The following is a 21976-nucleotide window of genomic DNA, read 5'->3' as shown; positions in this document are numbered from 1 at the left end:
TGAGACAAAAATACAGCTTTTTGGTCTAATCAGACCACATGACCTTCTCCCATTACTCCTCTGGATCATCCAGATGGTCATTGGCAAACTTCAGGCGGGCCTGGACATGCGCTGGCTTGAGCAGGGGGACCTTGCGTGCGCTGCAGGATTTTAATCCATGACGGTGTAGTGTGTTAATGGTTTTCTTTGAGACTGTGGTCCCAGCTCTCTTCAGGTCATTGACCAGGTCCTGCCGTGTAAGTTCTGGGCTGATCCCTCACCTTCCTCATGATCATTGATGCCCCACGAGGTGAGATCTTGCATGGAGCCCCAGACCGAGGGCGATTGACCATCATCTTGAACTTCCCAGCCTTGTGCAGGTCTACAATTTTATCCCTGATGTCCTTCCACAGCTCTCTGGTCTTGGCCATTGTGGATAGGTTGGAGTCTGTTTGATTGAATGTGTGGACAGGTGTCTTTTATACAGGTAACGAGTTCAAACAGGTGCAGTTAATACAGGTAATGACTGGAGAACAGGAGGGCTTCTTAAAGAAAAACAAACAGGTCTGTGAGAGCTGGAATTCTTACTGGTTCAAATACTCATGTCATGTAATAAAATGCAAATTAATTTACTTAAAAATCTTACAATTGGATTTTTTTAGATTCCGTCTCAGTTGAAGTGTACCTATGATAAAAATGACAGCTTACTACATGCTTTGTAAGTAGGAAAACCTGCAAAGTCAGCAGTGTATCAAATACTTGTTCTCCCCACTATCTTCAATAGGGGCTGAGTTGAAAAACTACAAACCTCAGATTTCCCACTTCCTGGTTGGATTTTGTCTCAGGTTTTTATATGAGTTGTTATACTCACAGACATCATTTAAACAGTTTTAGAAACTTCAGTGTCTTCTATCCGAATCGACTAATTATATGTATACTCTAGCTTTCACGGCTGAGTGCAGGCAGTTTAATTTGGGAACGTTTTCCCATCCAAAATTCCCAATAGTGCCCCCTACCCCAAAGAAGTTAATTCACCAACCCAGTACACTGTAAAAATAATCCTGTAATTTTGACAGTAAAATACTGGCAGCAAAGTCAACAACTTATTGTAGATTTACAGGACCTTTACTAAAACACAAATGTACAGCATATTACTGTAACACCTGACTAGAGCAAAATGCTGTATTTCTAGAATTTACAGTGCATTATAATGTCAGCACAGTAGCCAGTAAATTACTGTAGATTTACAGGACAAGGTTTTTGGAATGCAAAGAGACAGTATGGCACTGTATTTTGTGGGGTACAACCTTCTCACGTGCAACAAATAAATCCTCTTACAAGGGATGCCTCAAAATATGTTAATGAGCCAGAGATTATTTCTCTGCCCACAGCATTTTCTCTCAATGCACTATAATTCACAGTATGCTTTTGTAAATAAAGCCAAACAGGTAATACAGTACTTGAAAATAGAATTACTGTAATTTCCGGACTATAAACCGCTACTTTATTCCCACGCTTTGAACCTCGCGGTTTACACAATGACGCGGCTAATTTATGGATTTTTCCCGCTTTCACAAGATTCATGCCACCAAAAAAACTGAGCACCGTCACATAATGTGACGTAAATCGAGCACGCTCAAACTTCCCATCATTCTGATTACGGTAGTAATTTTGTCACCCTCATCATGGCAAAGACACTGAGAAATGCATATGATGCAGCTTTCAAGTTGAAGGCGATCGATCTGGCTGTTGGAAAAGGAAATAGAGCTTCTGCACGGGAGCTTGGCCTTAATGAGTCGATGATAAGACGTTAGAAACAGCAGCGTGAGGAACTGACTCAGTGCAAAAAGACAACAAAAGCTTTCAGAGGGAAGAAAAGCAGAAGGCCCAAAGTATTTGCAGCCACTCGACATCAGTGTAAATCGTGCATTTAAAAGGTGGCGCTCCTTGTTCAGTGGGAGGCTTGGATGACAAGTGGGGAGAAATCCTTCACTAAAACGGGCCGCAGGCGAAGAGCATCTTATGGTCAAGTCTGCCAGTGGGTCCTGACAGCGTGGAGCATTGTCAAAAAATCCACTATCAAACGGGTTTCGAAAGGCTGGACTGCTGCGTGTTGAAGGGGCAGCATGAGCTCAGCGGGGTATTTGCCTGCGGATGAAAGTGACGAGAGCGACAATAAAAACGATCCAACATCGGATGAAGCAATTCTGAGGCTATTCAACTCCGACACCAAAGGAGATGACTTCAGTGGTTTCAGTGCACAGGAGGAGGAAGATAGTGACCAATGACTTTCTTGGTAGGCTACTGTTTTAATTTTTGTTACAAGCCGTGTTTCGTTAAAGCCTATTTATTTTTGTTACAAGCCGTGTTTTGTTTAAAGGCTGTGTAAAGTTAAATTGTTTCAATGTACCGGCAGGCACCTGTCTCACCGTTCTGATGAGGGTGAGACATGTGCGGCTTATTTATGTACAAAATACACATTTTTTTTTATTATTCAGTGGGTGCGGTTTATATTCAGGTGCGCTTAATAGTCCAGCAATTACGGTACAGTAGCTAACAAAATATACACTAATTTGTTAGTCTAGGTGATCCTCCGTTTTTCAGTTAACTGGACATTCAAATTAGTGTTAAACTGATGAGTGAAATTCAGCATATACACTGCAGACCTGGATTGAATTCATTTTTCCAAGTAATTGAAATACTTGGTGTGCTGAATTTGGCCTGTTATGTAATGGCCTAAAAAGCCCACATGCTGCTTGCCAGGAGAGCTGCACCACAAGAATTTAAAAAACGTGTGTATTCGAACCAGATTTTATATGAGGTGGGTTTAATGTTGAGAGACACCTAAAATAAGCCAATGGGACTCACCGATGAAGCCCATACTCCTGCCCAGCACAAAGATCCCGTTCAGTGCACCAATCTCCACAAACTCGTCCGCTTCGTCTCTGTAACGCAGAACACATACACTTACCAGACTGCATCTCCTAAGTCACTATTACAGGCTTCTCTGAAACGTGTTGGGAAAATACACTGCTCAAAAAAATAAAGGGAACACTTAAACAACACAATGTAACTCCAAGTCAATCACACTTCTGTGAAATCACTGTCCACTTAGGTAGCAACACTGATTGACAATACATTTGACATGCTGTTGTGCAAATGGAATAGACAACAGGTGGAAATTAGGCAATTAACAAGACACCCCCCAATAAAGGAGTGGTTCTTGCAGGTGATAACCACAGACCACTTCTTAGTTCCCATGCTTCCTGGCTGATGTTTTGGTCACTTTTGAATGCTGGCGGTGCTTTCACTCTAGTGGTAGCATGAGACGGAGTCTACAACCCACACAAGTGGCTCAGGTAGTGCAGCTCATCCAGGATGGCACATCAATGCGAGCTGTGGCAAGAAGGTTTGCTCTGTCTGTCAGCGTAGTGTCCAGAGCATGGAGGCGCTACCAGGAGACAGGCCAGTACATCAGCCAGGCCAGTACATTGGCCCTGGGTTCCTCCTAATGCAAGACAATGCTAGACCTCATGTGGCTGGAGTGTGTCAGCAGTTCCTGCAAGAGGAAGGCATTGATGCTATGGACTGGCCCGCCCGTTCCCCAGACCTGAATCCAATTGAGCACATCTGGGACATCATGTCTCGCTCCATCCACCAACGCCACGTTGCACCACATACTGTCCAGGAGTTGGCGGATGCTTTAGTCCAGGTCTGGGAGGAGATCCCTCAGGAGACCATCCGCCACCTCATCAGGAGCATGCCCAGGCGTTGTAGGGAGGTCATACAGGCACGTGGAGGCCACACACACTACTGAGCCTCATTTTGACTTGTTTTAAGGACATCACATCAACATTGGATCAGCCTGTAGTGTGTGTTTTTCCACTTTAATTTTGAGTGTGACTCCAAATCCAGACCTCCATGCATTGATAAATTGTATTTCCATTGATCATTTTTGTGTGATTTTGTTGTCAGCACATTCAACTATGTAAAGAAAAAAGTATTTAATAAGAATATTTCATTCATTCAGATCTAGGATGTGTTATTTTAGTGTTCCCTTTAATTTTTTTGAGCAGTGTATAATGTGCATATTAGTGCACAGCCACTTAATATGTTTCTGTGTATGATAGGACAAACCTCCATTAGACCTACACACCTGACTTAAAACAGTTTGCTTTTCTACAAGTGATTAACACTCAGTCCAATTTTGAGTCCAATTTTGAGTAGCACGAATTTGAACAGCAATCTCAAATTGACATCAATGAATGCATGATTTGTGCCTAAGTTGAAGTTTTGCACACAATCCTTTAGTAATGATTTGGCCCCATGCAAGACCAAAGAGAAACGTCCTCTTACCGTGTGAATCCACCGCACATCCTAAGTAGGTCCACAAAGGCCACACCGATGAAGCCGTCCACATTGAGGATCAGGTTGGGTTTCTGCACAGACAGGAGGGAAACAACTATACTTAGTTGATGAATCAATGGGCTTCTTCAACATTGCGGCAGACTGATCTACAAATCACCTTGAATCATAAATAACTTTCATTATTGTTTGGCTGTGAAGACAGTTCTCCCCTGCTCCGCCTCCACCCACCCCTCTGGGTCTCTCTTTCTCAAAGTTAAGGATCCGGATCACATTTGGCGCATGTGTTAATTTTACACCAAAAAAATGTTTAACCTATCGATCACCTATATATTTTTTAAACCTGTCGTAATGGACATTCCAGTTGCACAAGCAGGACGTACGCAGTCCCTACACATTGCATTGGAGCAAAATCAAGCCCTATTTTGAGATGTTGGCTAATATTTATAGTTGCTGCAATATCGTGGTCACTAGCCCAGAGTTCCTGAAAAAACAACACCACGACTGACTGCCTGTCTGCCTCCTGCTTAGCCAATGTGTGCAATGGTGAAAAAAACTACAAATCGCTAATTAGATTCCCTGTCTGCGTCTTGCTTGTGTTTAATATGCTGCCTAGGTAGCTACATGTAACTCTACACTTGCATTTTGCATTGGGGCAATGGAATTGTCTGCATGTACTGTAACTCAGCAGCTAAGAACATTAAATTGCTTGACTGCCTGTTTGTGTCACGCTTGTGTTTGCAATACTGTTACAACAACCTTTGTACGAACATGTCGTTCATGCTTTTGTGTGCGGCATGTAGCCTAACTCACCTCCTGAAAAAATACAATTAAATAAAAATGGCGCTTATGCTTGTAATAGCCTACTGTTACAACACACGGTTGCTTTTCATAGGTTTCTCCTCCATCACGCCATGCCATTGTTTTGAACGTTCAAGCCGCCCTCTATTGGCACGCCATAGCGGTGGTGATAAACGCTAAATAAACGATAAAGTGGTGATAAACCCATTCATTCTGGACAGACACCAACTACTGTTTCATCTAAATTACACTATAGTGCCTGTTCGAACATATCTTTTGTGTACAGCATGTCAAAGTTTGTAGGCTGCACCAGACAAAAGCAGAGGCAAAGCAGCTACATAAAATAAGCGGTAGTGGAGTGGGCAGCTACGTAAAAAAAATCCTGCACATATGCAGGAATCTTTAGCAATGGCAAATCAGGAACCGAAGCCACGCTGTGAATGGGCCACCAGTCAACCCCCCCCCAAATGTGATACTCTCGAACACAGCCAGGTAAAGTACCTATCTTTTTTCATCTGGACAAAGAAATCAAGGGGTACACTTCATAAGGTTGAAATGACTGATACTCTAGTATATGCAGGGTTATTAGTCCATGAGTAAGATCCCCGAATTTGGGCCATCAGGCTCACTTGGGATGACGATGTATCAGGGATTATCTTGAAGGTCTGTGTCCTTAAGAGATGGAAAATGTGTGATAGCAATGTGAGCTTTCTCTGCGTTATCACTTGTTCATCCCTCCATCCCATACATTTTACCCTATGACAAACAATGTCAGGATACAACAAGTTACTGCTCAAGCACACCCTTTAAATCATTACAAAGTTAAGATTCACAGCTATCCAGGGGACACATTTTTGGAATGTTAAGGTCAACAGAACTTTGACCTTTGGGCCAGTGGTGTCACCCCTGAACCTTTTGGACAAATGTATAAAAAAAAAAAAAAAGTCTGATATGGCATCTTCATAACATATCACATATGTTAAGCAGTATTAAAACAAAAGTTTAAAAATTTTTATGACAAAAATAAACAATACAATACTGTGCTAGGCAGTAGTAGGGTAGTCACTAGTTCACACAGCCAAAGTATTATGGCTAAACCCCACTCTACAAATTAAGACCAAAAATCGATGATTGTGGCTCTTAACTAGTAGAAACCCAGTAGTAGGCACTGCATGAAGCCACCGGAATGACTCAGTAGCTGCTGTGATTGGTCAGGATTTCACAACGCAGTGGACCACTCACATCCCTTCATCCCTCCCTCACAGCACCAGTTAAATGTTAATGTCATCACTCAGCAAAACACTCACTCAGAGTCTGTAGTATATCACAGAGCAAATATGGATATTCGGAACATCTTTCGAAGGAGAGGCAAAAGAAGCGAGCAGGTTGAGCATGAGCAGGCAGCAGGTGGAGAGGGCAGAACAGCCAGAAACTCAAAGTGCAGCAGCAGAGTTAGCCACAGGTTTGTGCAGGGTTGGTGGTAGCAAACTAGCTAGTCTCCATAAGGGTTGGCTAATGCTAATAAATCAGCATTAGCGCTCAGCATCCAAATCAAATCAAATTTTATTTGTCACATACACATGGTTAGCAGATGTTAATGCGAGAGTAGCGAAATGCTTGTGCTTCTAGTTCCGACAATGCAGTAATAACCAACAAGTAATCTAACTAACAATTCCAAAACTACTGTCTTATACACACAAGTGTAAGGGGATAAATAATATGTACATAAAGATATATGAATGAGTGATGGTACAGAGCGGCATAGGCAAGATACAGTAGATGGTATCGAGTACAGTATATACATATGAGATGAGTATGTAAACAAAGTGGCATAGTTAAAGTGGCTAGTGATACATGCATTACATAAAGATGCAGTAGATGATAGAGTACAGTATATACGTATACATATGAGATGAATAATGTAGGGTATGTAAACATTATATTAGGTAGCATTGTTTAAAGTGGCTAGTGATATATTTTACATCATTTCCCATCAATTCCCATTATTAAAGTGGCTGGAGTTGAGTCAGTGTGTTGGCAGCAGCCACTCAATGTTAGTGGTGGCTGTTTAATAGTCTGATGGCCTTGAGATAGAAGCTGTTTTTCAGTCTCTCGGTCCCAGCTTTGATGCACCTGTACTGACCTCGCCTTCTGGATGATATAGCGCGGTGAACAGGCAGTGGCTCGGGTGGTTGTTGTCCTTGATGATCTTTATGGCCTTCCTGTAACATCGGGTGGTGTAGGTGTCCTGGAGGGCAGGTAGCTTGCCCCCGGTGATGCGTTGTGCAGACCTCACTACCCTCTGGAGAGCCTTACGGTTGTGGGCGGAGCAGTTGCCGTACCAGGCGGTGATACAGCCCGCCAGGATGCTCTCGATTGTGCATCTGTAGAAGTTTGTGAGTGCTTTTGGTGACAAGCCGAATTTCTTCAGCCTCCTGAGGTTGAAGAGGCGCTGCTGCGCCTTCTTCACGATGCTGTCTGTGTGGGTGGACCAATTCAGTTTGTCTGTGATGTGTATGCCGAGGAACTTAAAACTCGCTACCCTCTCCACTACTGTTCCATCGATGTGGATAGGGGGGTGTTCCCTCTGCTGTTTCCTGAAGTCCACAATCATCTCCTTAGTTTTGTTGACGTTGAGTGTGAGGTTATTTTCCTGACACAAACACTCCGAGGGCCCTCACCTCCTCCCTGTAGGCCGTCTCGTCGTTGTTGGTAATCAAACCTACCACTGTTGTGTCGTCCGCAAACTTGATGATTGAGTTGGAGGCGTGCGTGGCCACGCAGTCGTGGGTGAACAGGGAGTACAGGAGAGGGCTCAGAACGCACCCTTGTGGGGCCCCAGTGTTGAGGATCAGCGGGGTGGAGATGTTGCCTACCCTCACCACCTGGGGGCGGCCCGACAGGAAGTCCAGTACCCAGTTGCACAGGGCGGGGTCGAGACCCAGGGTCTCGAGCTTGATGACGAGCTTGGAGGGTACTATTGTGTTGAATGCCGAGCTGTAGTCGATGAACAGCATTCTCACATAGGTATTCCTCTTGTCCAGATGGGTTAGGGCAGTGTGCAGTGTGGTTGAGATTGCATCGTCTGTGGACCTATTTGGGCGGTAAGCAAATTGGAGTGGGTCTAGGGTGTCAGGTAGGGTGGAGGTGATATGGTCCTTGACTAGTCTCTCAAAGCACTTCATGATGACGGAAGTGAGTACTACGGGGCGGTAGTCGTTTAGCTCAGTTACCTTAGCTTTCTTGGGAACAGGAACAATGGTGTCCCTCTTGAAGCATGTGTGAACAGCAGACTGGGATAAGGATTGATTGAATATGTCCGTAAACACACCAGCCAGCTGGTCTGCGCATGCTCTGAGGGCGTGGCTGGGGATGCAGTCTGGGCCTGCAGCCTTGCGAGGGTTAACACGTTTAAATGTTAAACTCACCTCGGCTGCAGTGAAGGAGAGGCCGCATGTTTTGGTTGCAGGCCGTGTCAGTGGCACTGTATTGTCCTCAAAGCGGGCAAAAAAGTTATTTAGTCTGCCTGGGAGCAAGACATCCTGGTCTGTGACGGGGCTGGTTTTCTTTTTGTAATCCGTGATTGACTGTAGACCCTGCCACATACCTCTTGTGTCTGAGCCATTGAATTGAGATTCTACTTTGTCTCTATACTGATGCTTAGCTTGTTTGATTGCCTTGGAGGGAATATCTACACTGTTTGTATTCGGTCATATTTCCGGTCACCTTGCCCTGATTAAAAGCAGTGGTTCGCGCTTTCAGTTTCACGCGAATGCTGCCATCAATCCACGGTTCCTGGTTTGGGAATGTTTTAATCGTTACTATGGGAACGGCATCTTCAACGCACGTTCTAATGAACTCGCACACCGAATCAGCGTATTCGTCAATGTTGTTGTCTGACGCAATACGAAACATATCCCAGTCCACGTGATGGAAGCAGTCTTGGAGTGTGGAATCAGATTGGTCGGACCAGCGTTGAACAGACCTCAGCGTGGGAGCTTCTTGTTTTAGTTTCTGTCTGTAGGCAGGGATCAACAAAATGGAGTCGTGGTCAGCTTTTCCGAAAGGAGGGCAGGGCAGGGCCTTATATGCGTCGCGGAAGTTAGAATAGCTGTGATCAAAGGTTTTGCCAGCCCTGGTTGTGCAATTGATATGCTGATACAATTTAGGGAGTCTTGTTTTCAGGTTAGCCTTGTTAAAATCCCCAGCTACAATGAATGCAGCCTCAGGATGTATGGATTCCAGTTTGCAAAGAGTCAAATAAAGTTTGTTCAGAGCCATCGATGCGTCTGCTTGGGGGGGAATATATACGGCTGTGATTATATTCGAAGAGAATTCCCTTGGTAGATAATGCGGTCGACATTTGTGAGGAATTCTAAATCAGATGAACAGAAGGACTTGAGTTCCTGTATGCTTTTGTGACCACACCACGTCTCGTTAGCCATAAGGCATACGCCCCCGCCCCTCTTCTTACCAGAAAGATGTTTGTTTCTGTCGGCGCGATGCATGGAGAAACCAGCTGGCTGCACCGACTCCGATAGCGTCTCTCCAGTGAGCCATGTTTCCGTGAAGCAAAGAACGTTACAGTCTGATGTCCCTCTGGAATGCTACCCTTGCTCGGATTTCATCAACCTTGTTGTCAAGAGACTGGACATTGGCGAGAAGTATACTGGGGAGTGGTGCACGATGTGCCCGTCTCCGGAGTCTGACCAGAAGACCGCTACGTTCCCCTCTTTTACGAAGTTGTTTTTTTGGGTCGCCGGCTGGGATCCATTCCGTTGTCCTGGGTGAAAGGCAGAACACAGGATCCACTTCGCGAAAGTCATATTCTTGGTCGTACTGATGGTGAGTTGACGCTGCTCTTATATACAGTAGTTCTTCGACTGTATGTAATGAAACCTAAGATGACCTGGGGTACTAATGTAAGAAATAACACGTAAAAAAAAACAAAAAACTGCATAGTTTCCTAGGAACGCGAAGCGAGGCGGCCATCTGTCGGCGCCGGAAGGAACACACAACATCCTTAAGCTATTGGGTGTCAGAGTTATTCAACAGTACATTTAGTGAACGTGCGAGCTAAGGATGTTGATATAGGTCATGATATTAGATTAAGTGCTTACTTACAGCGAGTGTATTGGATGGGTTTCATTTCTGTAGCTAGCTAGCCACTTCGGTAGCTACTGGCTGGCTAGCTGAAACCGAAGAGAGAAAAGTTTCCGACTGAAGCACATATCTTCTGAGTGACACAGTGCCCCCCTGTAGACTGAAGCTAAACCTTAGTACAACTTGATATTAACCCTAATAATTCCACATTTAACCCAACCCCTCTGAATCAGAGAGGTGCGGGGGGCTAAACATGCTTGACTTGATGGCCTATATGGAAATAACAGACATGTAACTATGTAAATAAAAATAAACGGCCCATTATTACATAGATTAAATTATTTAGAGCTTTTATTTGTATTATGCTTTTTATTCACTTAGCTACTTACATTTTGTATTGTTGCTGCATTGTCGAGAGTAACATGCAAGTAAGGGAATTACCCCCCTGAAATGGACAAAAATGAATGGGAAGTCATTGGCATTGGACAAACCCTATACACGGTGTCCAATACCACCCAATCTGGCGTTGATTCGTGTAAAGTTGATTTCAAATGCCATATGGCAAATGCCAGGTGTAACACCTTGAAAATCCAACAGGTGGCGAGCGCGCTCCATCGGGGTTTTTCATATTGCAAATGCAACCCAAGTCAACATCCAAAAGCAAAATTTTGAAAGTGATTTTTTTCCCACAAACTTAACTTAACAAAAAAGTGCTTTCTGGACCGTTTTTTGAAATTCTTTCGATTTTTTTTGTCAATTACACATGTGTAAGAACTGTATGAATATACTTTTGTCCAATTTTATTACCATAATTAATAAAAAAAAAATAGCTTGCGCATAAGGCATATGTTTTGTCCATTTGCAATATGATTTTATAAGAAGTCAAAAGTAAATTTTTTGAGGCACAAACGCCAAAAGAAATTTGACATGCTCAAAAATACTGCAGAATTGCAAAATTGACTGGCCTGATGAACACAGGATGGCCTGGCAGTGATAGTTGCTCCTTTCCATCGCTTGTTAGGGTTGATTTCAGAATGTCACTTTGGTGACGGTACCTCACTGTTTAAACACATTGCAAATGGACAAGAGTCACCAGCAAGTCACCGTCCATCAGTCAATTAGAGATCATTCTGACACCAAACTGATACAAACTGACACCAAACTGATACAAACTGACACCAAACCCACTTTTTCCAACTCGTTTAGTAGCCAACTATCACATACTTCAGAGCTGGCCCAAAATTCACAACGCCTTCGGTTCAAACCATAAAAAAAACGTAAAACGCGTAGTTACGTTCTAGCTGCGGGTCCATTTCTGATGTTATGTGTAGGCCTAGCTGAGGCGACCCCGAATCCAAAGTTTCGGCTCGATAGGTCATTTGGTGCCCGAGCAAGACCCTAATTGGTGCTGAAAATCCACTTTTTTCCATGACTTGCTACGGGGTCCTTGAATGAGCTATCGGACAGAAACGTTGGGGTCCGTCTATATGGGCCAAGGCGGTCGTAATGCACTTAGTCTTGCGACTCTGGGACATTTCTAAATGTTGTCATTTTCGTGATGCAAAAATGAATTGAAGTCATTGCAAATGTACGAGGCTGTTTCTCGGTCCGAGAACCTTCTAGAGCCACGTAACTCACCACGCACTATCGACCTGAGGTCTAGAACAGGTTTCTAAAGTTTCAGAACTCTAGGTCTGACGGTTCTTTAAAAGTTCCAACAAGGTTAACTAATGCAGGCAGTGTATGTCTCTACGCCCCCAATGGGTCCCTCCTTCCAAGCTGTGTGTGTGTGTGATTTCGTTTTCCTTTGAAATTTTATGGGAAAAATGACTGATTTACAGTTCATGGGGGTTACCTAATCACACATGAAGTTTTGAACAGATCTGACTTTAACCCTTCAAAACAGCCACCAATTATGGCACTTCCGGTTGGCACAGGAAGCTATAAGTCAACACATATCCTCATTGGGTATGCTTTTACAGAATCCTGAGTTTTAAGTCTTTACCATAAAAACGGACTGATTTACACAGGGTTGAATGCACCATTTCTATCAAACTGCAGGCAGGGTATGGATTTACACTTTTAGGGTGATTTTAACCACTTCCGGTTGGTCCAGGAAGCTTAGAATCGACACAGGTAGACCTCATAGTGTCCTGATGGACTGTCATCGAAGACAGGTTCATAAGGCATTCATAACCCACATAGGCTTCAGGTTGAATTTAGGGGTGCAGGCAATGTATTCCTATTGGGAGAGAAGTCATTGTAATCTGTGAGATCAAAAAACCCAGATTTACTGTTAAGGGTTAATGCCACACGGTCAAGGTTAGGCTTGCACGGATCGGGAAGACCTTAGGAACGTTCCTGAGGTCAAATTGTGCTTCTCACCCTAACGGTTCTCTCACTGTCACCCAAAAGCAAATGACGTTGTGGGGCAGGCTTCATTTTGGGCCTACTTTTCTAATGGTCGCTGCGCTTAGACCGAGCGAGCTACGGTCAAGCGGGATATCTCGTTGAACTCGGCACGGCCTAGGGATTATGGTAATGCCATTGCCTGCTCTCTGTGTCTTTAAGCACCGCACTTTGTCACTCCATCCTTGCTGTGTGTGTGTGAGAGAGCTTTTCTTTGACATCTGTTGGGAGAAATGACTGACTTACAGTTTATGGGGGTTGCCTAGTCACATATGAAGTTTTGTAAAGATCTGACCTTTTTAACCCTTGGAAACAGCCACTATGACACCATTTAAGGCACTTCCGGGTTGGCACAGGAAGCTATAAATAAACTCATATCCTAATTGGGGTATGTCTTTACAGAATCCTGAGTTTTAAGTCTTTACATTAAGAACGGAGTTATTTAGGGAGGATTTAGTGAGTGTGTTTTATTTCAGAAAATCATAGAAAATCACAGAAATCTCGCAGAGCTCCGCAGCACACTTTAACAACATTCGTATGAACACCCTGCATCTGTAACTGTTTAAAAAAACAAACACCTATTTTAACATCACCAATTTGACATTTGTACGATTTCTCTTAAATGACGATAGATAAATGGCTGGTTCTTTTTTTATTGACACCTGAGGCTCCTAGACTTTGAACGGAAGTGGAAAAATGATTGCTCTATTTTCATTTTGGACCTTTAATCCCAGAGAAATTGCCATAACTGAAAAACCGTTGAGGCCTAGACGCCATCTTGTTCGGGGCCAACTGCCCATTATGCCAAACCTACGCTCACCAAGTTTCGGCTTCAAAATATTTTCCGTTTTGGAGATAAGGCCACGTCATGATTCGTGATGTTTTGTACATTTGCAATATGATTGCTTATGCCCTCTTGTGGGATTTACCGGGAGAGCGGAAAAATGACCAAAATTAGATTATTTTATAAAACGGAACCCGAATGTCAGAGGAAGTTCGTTTGATGACTTCCCGGTAGATCCGGCCCTGCCGCACGGCCCGACGCCGACCGCGAATTTTAGAAACGTTTTCGGACGTCTAATAAGGGACCGTACATTTGCAATATGGACTTTCTCACTAACCATACAGCAAATGTCAAAATGTTCCCTTAAGGTATGTAAGCATTTAATTGCACTGTGTACATACACCATGTGTATATGACAAAAATACCTGGTTAGATTTTGAAAATGCATATGTTCTTAAGTGATGTCCTCAAATTTTATGTAATGAAAAAAGTTCTCACATTAGCTAGCAGAACTGACAAAATGTAATCAGAGGCCTTAACTTACTTCATCTTGCAGGTACATTTTTTTGGGCTCAAGTCTCTTTTTATTCACATAGCCTAGGGCAGGGGTCTCCAACAGGTCAATCGTGAGCTACCAGTAACTCGCCAAACAATACTGAAGTTAATAAAATGTTTCATGCTTTCCACTGAAAACAAATCTCAGAAGTATCAGACACCGCAAGCTCCCAGCTACTATCCAATCAATGCATCATTTACATTATTCCACCCCTGGTTAAAAAGCCAAACCTAACACTATCCTGCCAATTCATTTCCAGCAATATTGCCCGTCTGTCTATCAATCCGTGTGTAGCCAGTTGATGTGATAACCGTCTTGTGGGTTGACAGAGATACTTTCCCCAAAACCTCCTCAAGTAAATGTTAACTGAAAAGTAGGCTTACCTATATAAGAGACGCATTTGGCATTTGCTCTATGATTGATGAGAAACTCCATATTGTAATTACAACAGAGCCTAGCATAGCATTATGCCATGATAAACTTACACAAATGCTTGTCTAGCGTTGGCTGTAACGCATATTTTGAAAATCTGAGATGACAGTGTTGTTAACAAAAGGCTAAGCTTTGAATATATTTATTTCATTTCATTTGCGATTTTAATGAATAGGAAATGTTTCAAGGGAATTTATGTCCGTTGCGTTATGCTAATGCATTTGAGGCTATGACTACGCTCCCGGATACGGGATTGCTCGTCGCAAGAGGCTAAACATTTAATATCTTTATTTAACTAGGCTAGTCCGTTAAGAACACATTCTTATATTCAATAGGAACGGTGGGGTAACTGCCTTGTTCAGGGGCAGAACGACAGATTTGTACCTTGTCAGCTCGGGGATTCAAGCTTGCAACCTTACAGTTAATGAGTCCAACGCTCTAACCACATGCCTCTCATTGCACTCCACGAGGAGCCTGCCTGTTACACAAATGCAGTAAGCCAAGGAAAGTTGCTAGCTAGCATTAAACTTATCTAATAAAAAACAATCATAAATCATAAGTTGGTTGATGATATAACTAGTTTATCTAGCATGTCCTGCTAAAATCGATGCGGTGCGTATTCGCGAAAAAGGACTGTCCTTGCGCCAATGTGTACTTAACCATAAACATCAATGGCTTTCTTAAAATACAAAGTATATATTTTTAAACCAACATATTTAGCTAAAAGAAAACCAGGTTAGCAGGCAATATTAATCAGGTGAAATTGTGTCACTTCTCTTGCGTTCATTGCACGCAGAGTCAGGGTATATGCAACAGTTTGGGCCGCCTAATTTGCCAGAATTTTATGTAATTATGACATAACATTGAAGGTTGTGCAATGTAACAGGAATATTTAGACTTATGGATGCCACCCGTTAAATAAAATATGGAACGGTTCCGTATTTCACTGACAGAATAAACGTCTTGTTTTCAAGATGATAGTTTCCGGATTTAAGGCTCGTATTTCTGTGTGTTATTATGTTATAATTAAGTCTATGATTTGATTTGACTGAGCGATGGTAGGCACCAGCAGGCTCATAAGCATTCATTCAAACAGCACTCTCGTGCGTTTTGCCAGCAGCTCTTTGTTGTGCTGCAAAGCATTGCGCCGTTTATGACTTCAAGCCTATCAACTCCCGAGATTAGGCTGGTGTAACCGATGTGAAATGGCTAGCTAGTTAGCGGGGTGTGCGCTAATAGCGTTTCAAACATCACTCGCTCTGAGACTTGGAGTGGTTGTTCCCCTTGCTCTGCATGGGTAACGATGCTTCGAGGATGGCTGTTTGTGTGTTCCTGGTTCGAGCCCAGGTAGGGGCGAGGAGAGGGACGGAAGCTATACTGTTACACTGGCAATACTAAAGTGCCTATAAGAACATCCAATAGTCAAAGGTATATGAAATACAAATGGTATAGAAAGAAATAGTCCAATAATAACTACAACTTCTTACCTGGAAAAATTGAAGACTCATGTTAAAGATATGTCCTACCCTAAATGACAAATTAGTCCACAGTTATCTTCCGGGTGACTCTCAAAAAACTTGGCTTGACCACAAACCCAAGGGCTCTTTTAAATGTAACCATTGCAGTAATATTGCACAGAATAACTATTTTGTTGACACAGCTTCCAAAATGGAGTATTACATCAAGCATTTCATTAACTGCAAAACCCCTCATGTCATCTATAGATTGGAATGTCCACAGTGCAAGGTGTTCTACATTGGACGGACAAAGAGACACCTTCAAGACCTCTTAGCGGAACACAAGTATGCCATAAGGGTAGGCAATGAAGACTACCCCATGGCAAGTCCTTACACCACGGCAACCCTGCCTCCCAACAAGTTATGGGTATTGATCATATTCCGGCCTCGATTAGAAAAGGGGACTGTCTTAAACAGTTACACCAAAGGGAAAGTTTTGGGATTTACAAACTACAGGCCACTAAATACCCTGGTTTAAATGAAGATATGGATTTCTCACCCTTCCTGTAAGGTCATGATGGGTCCATTTGCTGTCATCTAGTGGACATCTTGCTCAATTGCCCTCAGCTATGGTTAGACTGTTGTTCATGTTTTGCTGTGTTCTAGTGTACTATGGAATATACTGCTTTTTTATTATTGACACTTCTATCAGTCATATTTAAGGTTAGAACTACCTTTTAGTGTTCTGATACTTCTAGCTTGGAGTGGTATTTTTATGATAACATAGCTACAGTATTTCACCTTTTAATGTGTATAGTATTGCTTAATAGGTGTGTCCAATCAATTGTATAACCACTCCCTCTTCCAATTAGGGTAATTGAAAAGCTGTTCAAAAGAGGACATTGTATTCCTTTTTTTTGTACTCCCTGACGAAGGCCATGCAGCCAAAACGCGTCGGTTTTTAAACTTTGTTTCTATTGAACATGCCATACTAATAAAGGCATTTTAATCAATTATATGAAGAGTGCCTCCTTTCTTTTTATTTGAGGCTAAATTGATTTTATTGATATATTATATTAAGTTAAAATAAGCGTTCATTCAGTATTGTTGTAATTGTCATAATTAAAATTTAAAAAAGTCTGATTAATAATTGGTATCGGCGTTGAAAAATCATAATCGGTCGACCTCGGAGCTCTACGTGATTTCTGTAATTTTCTGAAATAACACACTCATTCAACCCTCTGTAAATAAGTCCGTTCTTAACATGCAGGATTCTGTAAAAGCCTACCCCAATGAGGATATGGGTTTACTTTCAACTTCCTGTGCCAACCGGACGTGCCTTAAATTGGGGGAATAGGGGCTGTTTCGAAGGGTTAAAAAGGTCAGATCTTTCCAAAACTTTGTGTGTGATTAGGCAACTCTCATGAACTGTAAATCAGTAATTTCTCCCAACAGATGTCAAAGAAAAACAAACACACACACATCTAGGATGGTGTGACACAGTGCGGGGCTTAAAGACACACAGAGCCTGCAATGGCATTACCATAATCTCTAGGCCGTGCCGAGTTCAACAAGATGCCCCGCTTGACCGAAGCTCGCTCGGTCTAAGTGCAGCGACAGTGAAAAAAAGTAGGCCCAAAATGAAGCCTGGCCCTAAATTTCAGATGCCTATGTGGGTGACAGCGGGGGAACCGTTAGGGTTAGAAGCACAATTCAACCTCAGGAACGTTCCTGAGGTCCTCCAAATCTGTGCAAGCCTAACCTTGACCATGTGGCATTAACCCTTAACAGTGAAATTAAGGTGTTTACATCAAACAGTTTGCTCTCAGTTACATCAAACACTTCTCTCCATAGGAATACATTTCCTGCTCCCCTAAATTCAACCTGAAGCCTATGTGGGTTATGAAAGCCTTATGAACCTGTCTTTGATGACAATCCATCAGGCCACTATGAGGTCTACCTGTGTTGATTTGAAGCTTCCTGGAGCAACCGGAAGTGGTTAAATTCAACCTAAAGGTGTTTTGATTTCCCCAACCTGCAGTTTGTGAAAATCACTGCATTCAACCCTGTGTAAATCAGTTAGTTCTTATGTAAAGACTTTAAACTCTGGATTCTGTAAAAGCCTACCCCAATGAGGATATGTTTTTACTTTTAGCTTCCTGTGCCAACTGGAAGTGCCTTAATTGGGGGCATAGGGACGGTTTCAAAGAGTTAAGTCACATCTTTCCAAAACTTTGTGAGATTAGGTAAACCTCGAACTGTAAATCAGTCATTTCTCCCATCAGATTTCCACACACACAGCAAGGACGGAGTGACAGTGTGGGGCTTACAGACACACAGAGAATGCAATAGCTACCTTTGTTCTAACTTTCAAAGAACCGTAAGACCTAGAGCTCTGAAACTTTAGAAACCTGTTCTAGAGCTCAAGACGATAGTGCACAGTGAGTTGTGGCTCTAGAAGGTTCTCAGACCGAGAAACAGCCTTGTACAGTTGTAATAACTTCAATTAATTGTGACTAAACGCGAAAATGACGAGATTCAGAGAAGTCCCAGAGTCACAAGACTAGGTACATTGCAACCACCTCGGCCCATAGAGACGGACCTTAACGTTTCTGTCAGATAGCTCATTCAAGGACCTCATAGCAACGCCCGGAAAAATAGTATTTTCAGCACCAATTAAGGTCTCTGATCGGGCTCCGAATGACCTATCAAGCCGAAACTCAGGATTCGGGGTTGCCTCAGCAAGGCCTACACAATGTCAGAACTGGACCCGCAGCTAGAACGTAACTACGTGTGTTATATTTTTATTATGGTTTAAAACAGAAGGCGCTGTGAATTTTGGGCTTGCTCTGAAATATGTGATAGTTGGCTTCTAACCGAGTTGAGTTGGACAAAGTGGGTTTGGTGTCAGCTTGTATCAGTTTGGTGTCAGAATGATATATTTTTGACTGATGGACACTGACTTGATGGCTGACTTTTGTCCATTTGCAATAAGTTTAAACAGTAAAACCATCACCAAATGGACATGTTGAAATCAACACAACGAGTGATGGAAAGGAACAACTATCACTGCCCGGCCATCCCGAGTTCATCGGACCAGTCAATTTTGCATTTCTCAAGTATTTTTGAGCATGTCAAATTCGTGATGGTAAATGCCCATTGAAACATATTGCAAATAGACAGCCGTGAGCCTGGTGACTGGAACGGGTTACTGGGAGCAAATATTTGAAATGGTTTTGAATGCCTTTAGGAGGGTGCAAGGGGTCCACGGCTGGGTAGCGAGCACCCCCCCCCACCCACCCGTGCCCATCCAATAGGGGGCACCCCTGGTCATTTTGGACGTTTTTCTAAAAAATAATTTAAGTCCCACTTCTCTCTCACCATGCATGACAAACAGACCTTGGGTTGATTCAGAGCTTAACATAGTGATATCATTTGGGCAGGATAAATGCCATTTGGACATGGTTCACTGACTTTTGGGTTTTGAAACTGACTTCCTATGATCATATATAGCAAATACAGAACATCCTGATTTGGCACTTTCAATACTTTCATATTGCATATGGACATTTCTTACGGAATTTGGCAATGGTTCACTGACTTTTGACTTCCTATGATATCATATTGCAAATATGCCTTATGGAAAAATATGACAAAAGGTATGTTCATACAGTTACATGTGTAATTGAACAATTTGTTTTTAATAAAAAAATTCAAACAAAATAATTTTGAAAAACGGTCCAGAAAGCACTTTAAGAGGGTGATACATTTTTGGGTCTTAACTTTATGACCATTTGCAATATAAAAATTTACAGTGGCGCACGCTCGCCATCTTTGGGATTTTTGCTGTATGACACTTGGCATTTGCAATATGGTTTGCATGAACTGTCGTCCAATTGAGTGGTATTTGCGATTGTGTACATGTTTCATCCAATGGCAATTATGGCCCCATTCATTTTTGTCCATTTCAGGGAGGTAATCATTATATACTTCTGCCAGGTAATGGAATAAGTATATCATTTGTATCTATTATTTGTTATTTGCGAACTTTGCCACGAAATGAGCAGCTGCAATACAGCACCATCGCTAGACCCGGCACATTCTTCACCAATATTAGACGGGAAATTCCTCAACCGCTAGCTGTTCATTTAATGGAGAATTACAACAAACAAAAAATCCTTTCAGATCTTAACATTTTTTATTTAAGCATTGACATGTACTCAAATTTAATAGAGTTTTTTTTCTCTATGAACAATCATAATTTGAGTGAAAAACAACTAGAAAAATGTAACAATTTAGGAAACTATAAAACTATTTAGGAAACAAATCAGATTTTATAGGGCCTCCCTAGTTGTTCATTAACCATTATTTTAACAGGTTAATTGACAGAAAACATATTGTACAAGAGAAAGTAGTGCACTAACAACCCAGGAAAGAGTACCATGGGAGAGAAGAATGTGCCCATTTGAAAGCTAGAAAAAAGCTTCTTATCTGTCATGTTTGCAGTTGTTCTGTGGACACTTGCATTTTTCTTTACAGTTCAGTTACCCTGGTTGTGCCAGTCAGTATACAGTAAAAAAAAAAAAAAAAAAAGCAACCACCCCTAAAAAACGATTTCTCATTTAGGAAATAGCCAAGGTGCCATCGATATAAGTCAAACATTTATTCTACTGTCAAAATGTACTAAAGTGTAAATATAATCATTTTGGTCATTAAGTCACTGTCATCCAAAACTGAGTTTTGTGATACTTATGGTCGTGACTGAATCACAACGTAAATTAATGTTTGGTTTGTTTCAATCCTGCCCACAGTTGGCAGCACACAAGTAATCATCCATTCGGAGTGCAGCTGCACTCGACCCGACCATATTGCCTGTGGTAAATTTGGGTTGACTTTGGACATCCCTATGGGGCTAGTTAGGGACCATCTGTAAATCACAATGTACATGTGACAATATATAAACATTCCAATAGCTCCAAATTGTTATGACAACCTCAAACCAACTAGACATTTTTGAAATGTACATCAAATATTGAAAGCATTTAATGAGACAACTAAAAGATGTGCAACACAATATTGTCCCATTTAGATTGTGTCATTTATTGACGGTCCCTAACTAGCCCCAGAGATTCAAAGTCAGGTAGCACAAGGTAAATAATTTGGCTAAATCTTCCCACCTGCGAACACACACGCGCGCATTAAACCACACCATCAAACTAACTCCCGTTTGAATTCAGTCATGGCCGCTAACACTTAATGAACAGAATTTAAAACGAGACCAAATCAGGAAGTGCATTCGTCTTTTAAAACTAACTAATGACAGATTGCAGATGAGCCAAGGAGGATAGATGAGAACAGCAGGCCAGTGGAGTGCTTAGAAATACAGCAGCCAGGGGCAACAGGTAGGGATGATTTAGGTGACCCAGACACAGGCCCATAACAAATGAAGCTACCTCAGGATCCCCTTGACCGTTTTCAATTGCAAAACTAAAGAGACACACTAGACAAGACACCAAGACAAGCAACAGAAGAGTAGATGGAGAGACACCAGAAGAACAGAAGCAATAACACAAGAGACAGTAACAAACAACCTGTGACAGCAAAAGTGACAGAAGAAATTGAGAGAGAAGGTTGGTTGAGCAACCACCCCTATCACTTCAAGCTGCTCTATAGAGTAATTAGTTTTATTTTTTTGCACATTACAAAAGGTGAAATACAGAGTGAAAAAGTAAAACATGGTTCACAAATAATTTGCAGGCGAGGTGAAAAAGCCTGTGTAATTACAATTAAAACAATTGTTTACTTTTACACTTTTTACAAACAGGACGAGAGAGTAGGGTAAACAAAAGAGATCGCAAAATAGAAGACCACGACACAGCAGCAAAGAGCAAACAGAGCAACAGAGAAAGCGACAGAGAGGCTACACAGTAGATTATCACTAAAGCATAGGCTCTATAGATTCTAAACTGAACAAAAATATAAATGCAACATGCAGTGTTGGTCCCATGTTTCATGAGCTGAAATAAATTACACCAGAAATGTTCCATAGGCACAAAAAGCTTTTTGTGCACAAATTTGATTTACAACCCT

General features: G+C 42.1%; 1 protein-coding gene across 4 annotated transcripts in view; it reads right to left on the bottom strand.

Annotated features, from left to right (window-relative positions):
- Positions 1 to 21976, bottom strand: part of LOC112233716 (ATP-citrate synthase) — a 133534-nt gene that overhangs the window by 9810 nt on the left and 101748 nt on the right. For all 4 annotated transcript variants that reach the window (XM_024401528.2, XM_024401529.2, XM_024401531.2 and 1 more), the window contains 2 exons: positions 4336 to 4418; positions 2848 to 2924 (listed from right to left, as the gene is read on the bottom strand). In XM_024401528.2, coding sequence (XP_024257296.1) covers positions 2848 to 2924; positions 4336 to 4418 — 160 coding nt within the window. The remainder of the gene's footprint in view (positions 1 to 2847; positions 2925 to 4335; positions 4419 to 21976) is intronic.

This window comes from Oncorhynchus tshawytscha, linkage group LG25, assembly GCF_018296145.1.
Source record: "Oncorhynchus tshawytscha isolate Ot180627B linkage group LG25, Otsh_v2.0, whole genome shotgun sequence".
NCBI lineage: Eukaryota > Metazoa > Chordata > Actinopteri > Salmoniformes > Salmonidae > Oncorhynchus > Oncorhynchus tshawytscha.
The sequence above is the reverse complement of the archived record's forward strand: the minus strand, read 5'-3'. Positions and strand labels throughout refer to the sequence as shown.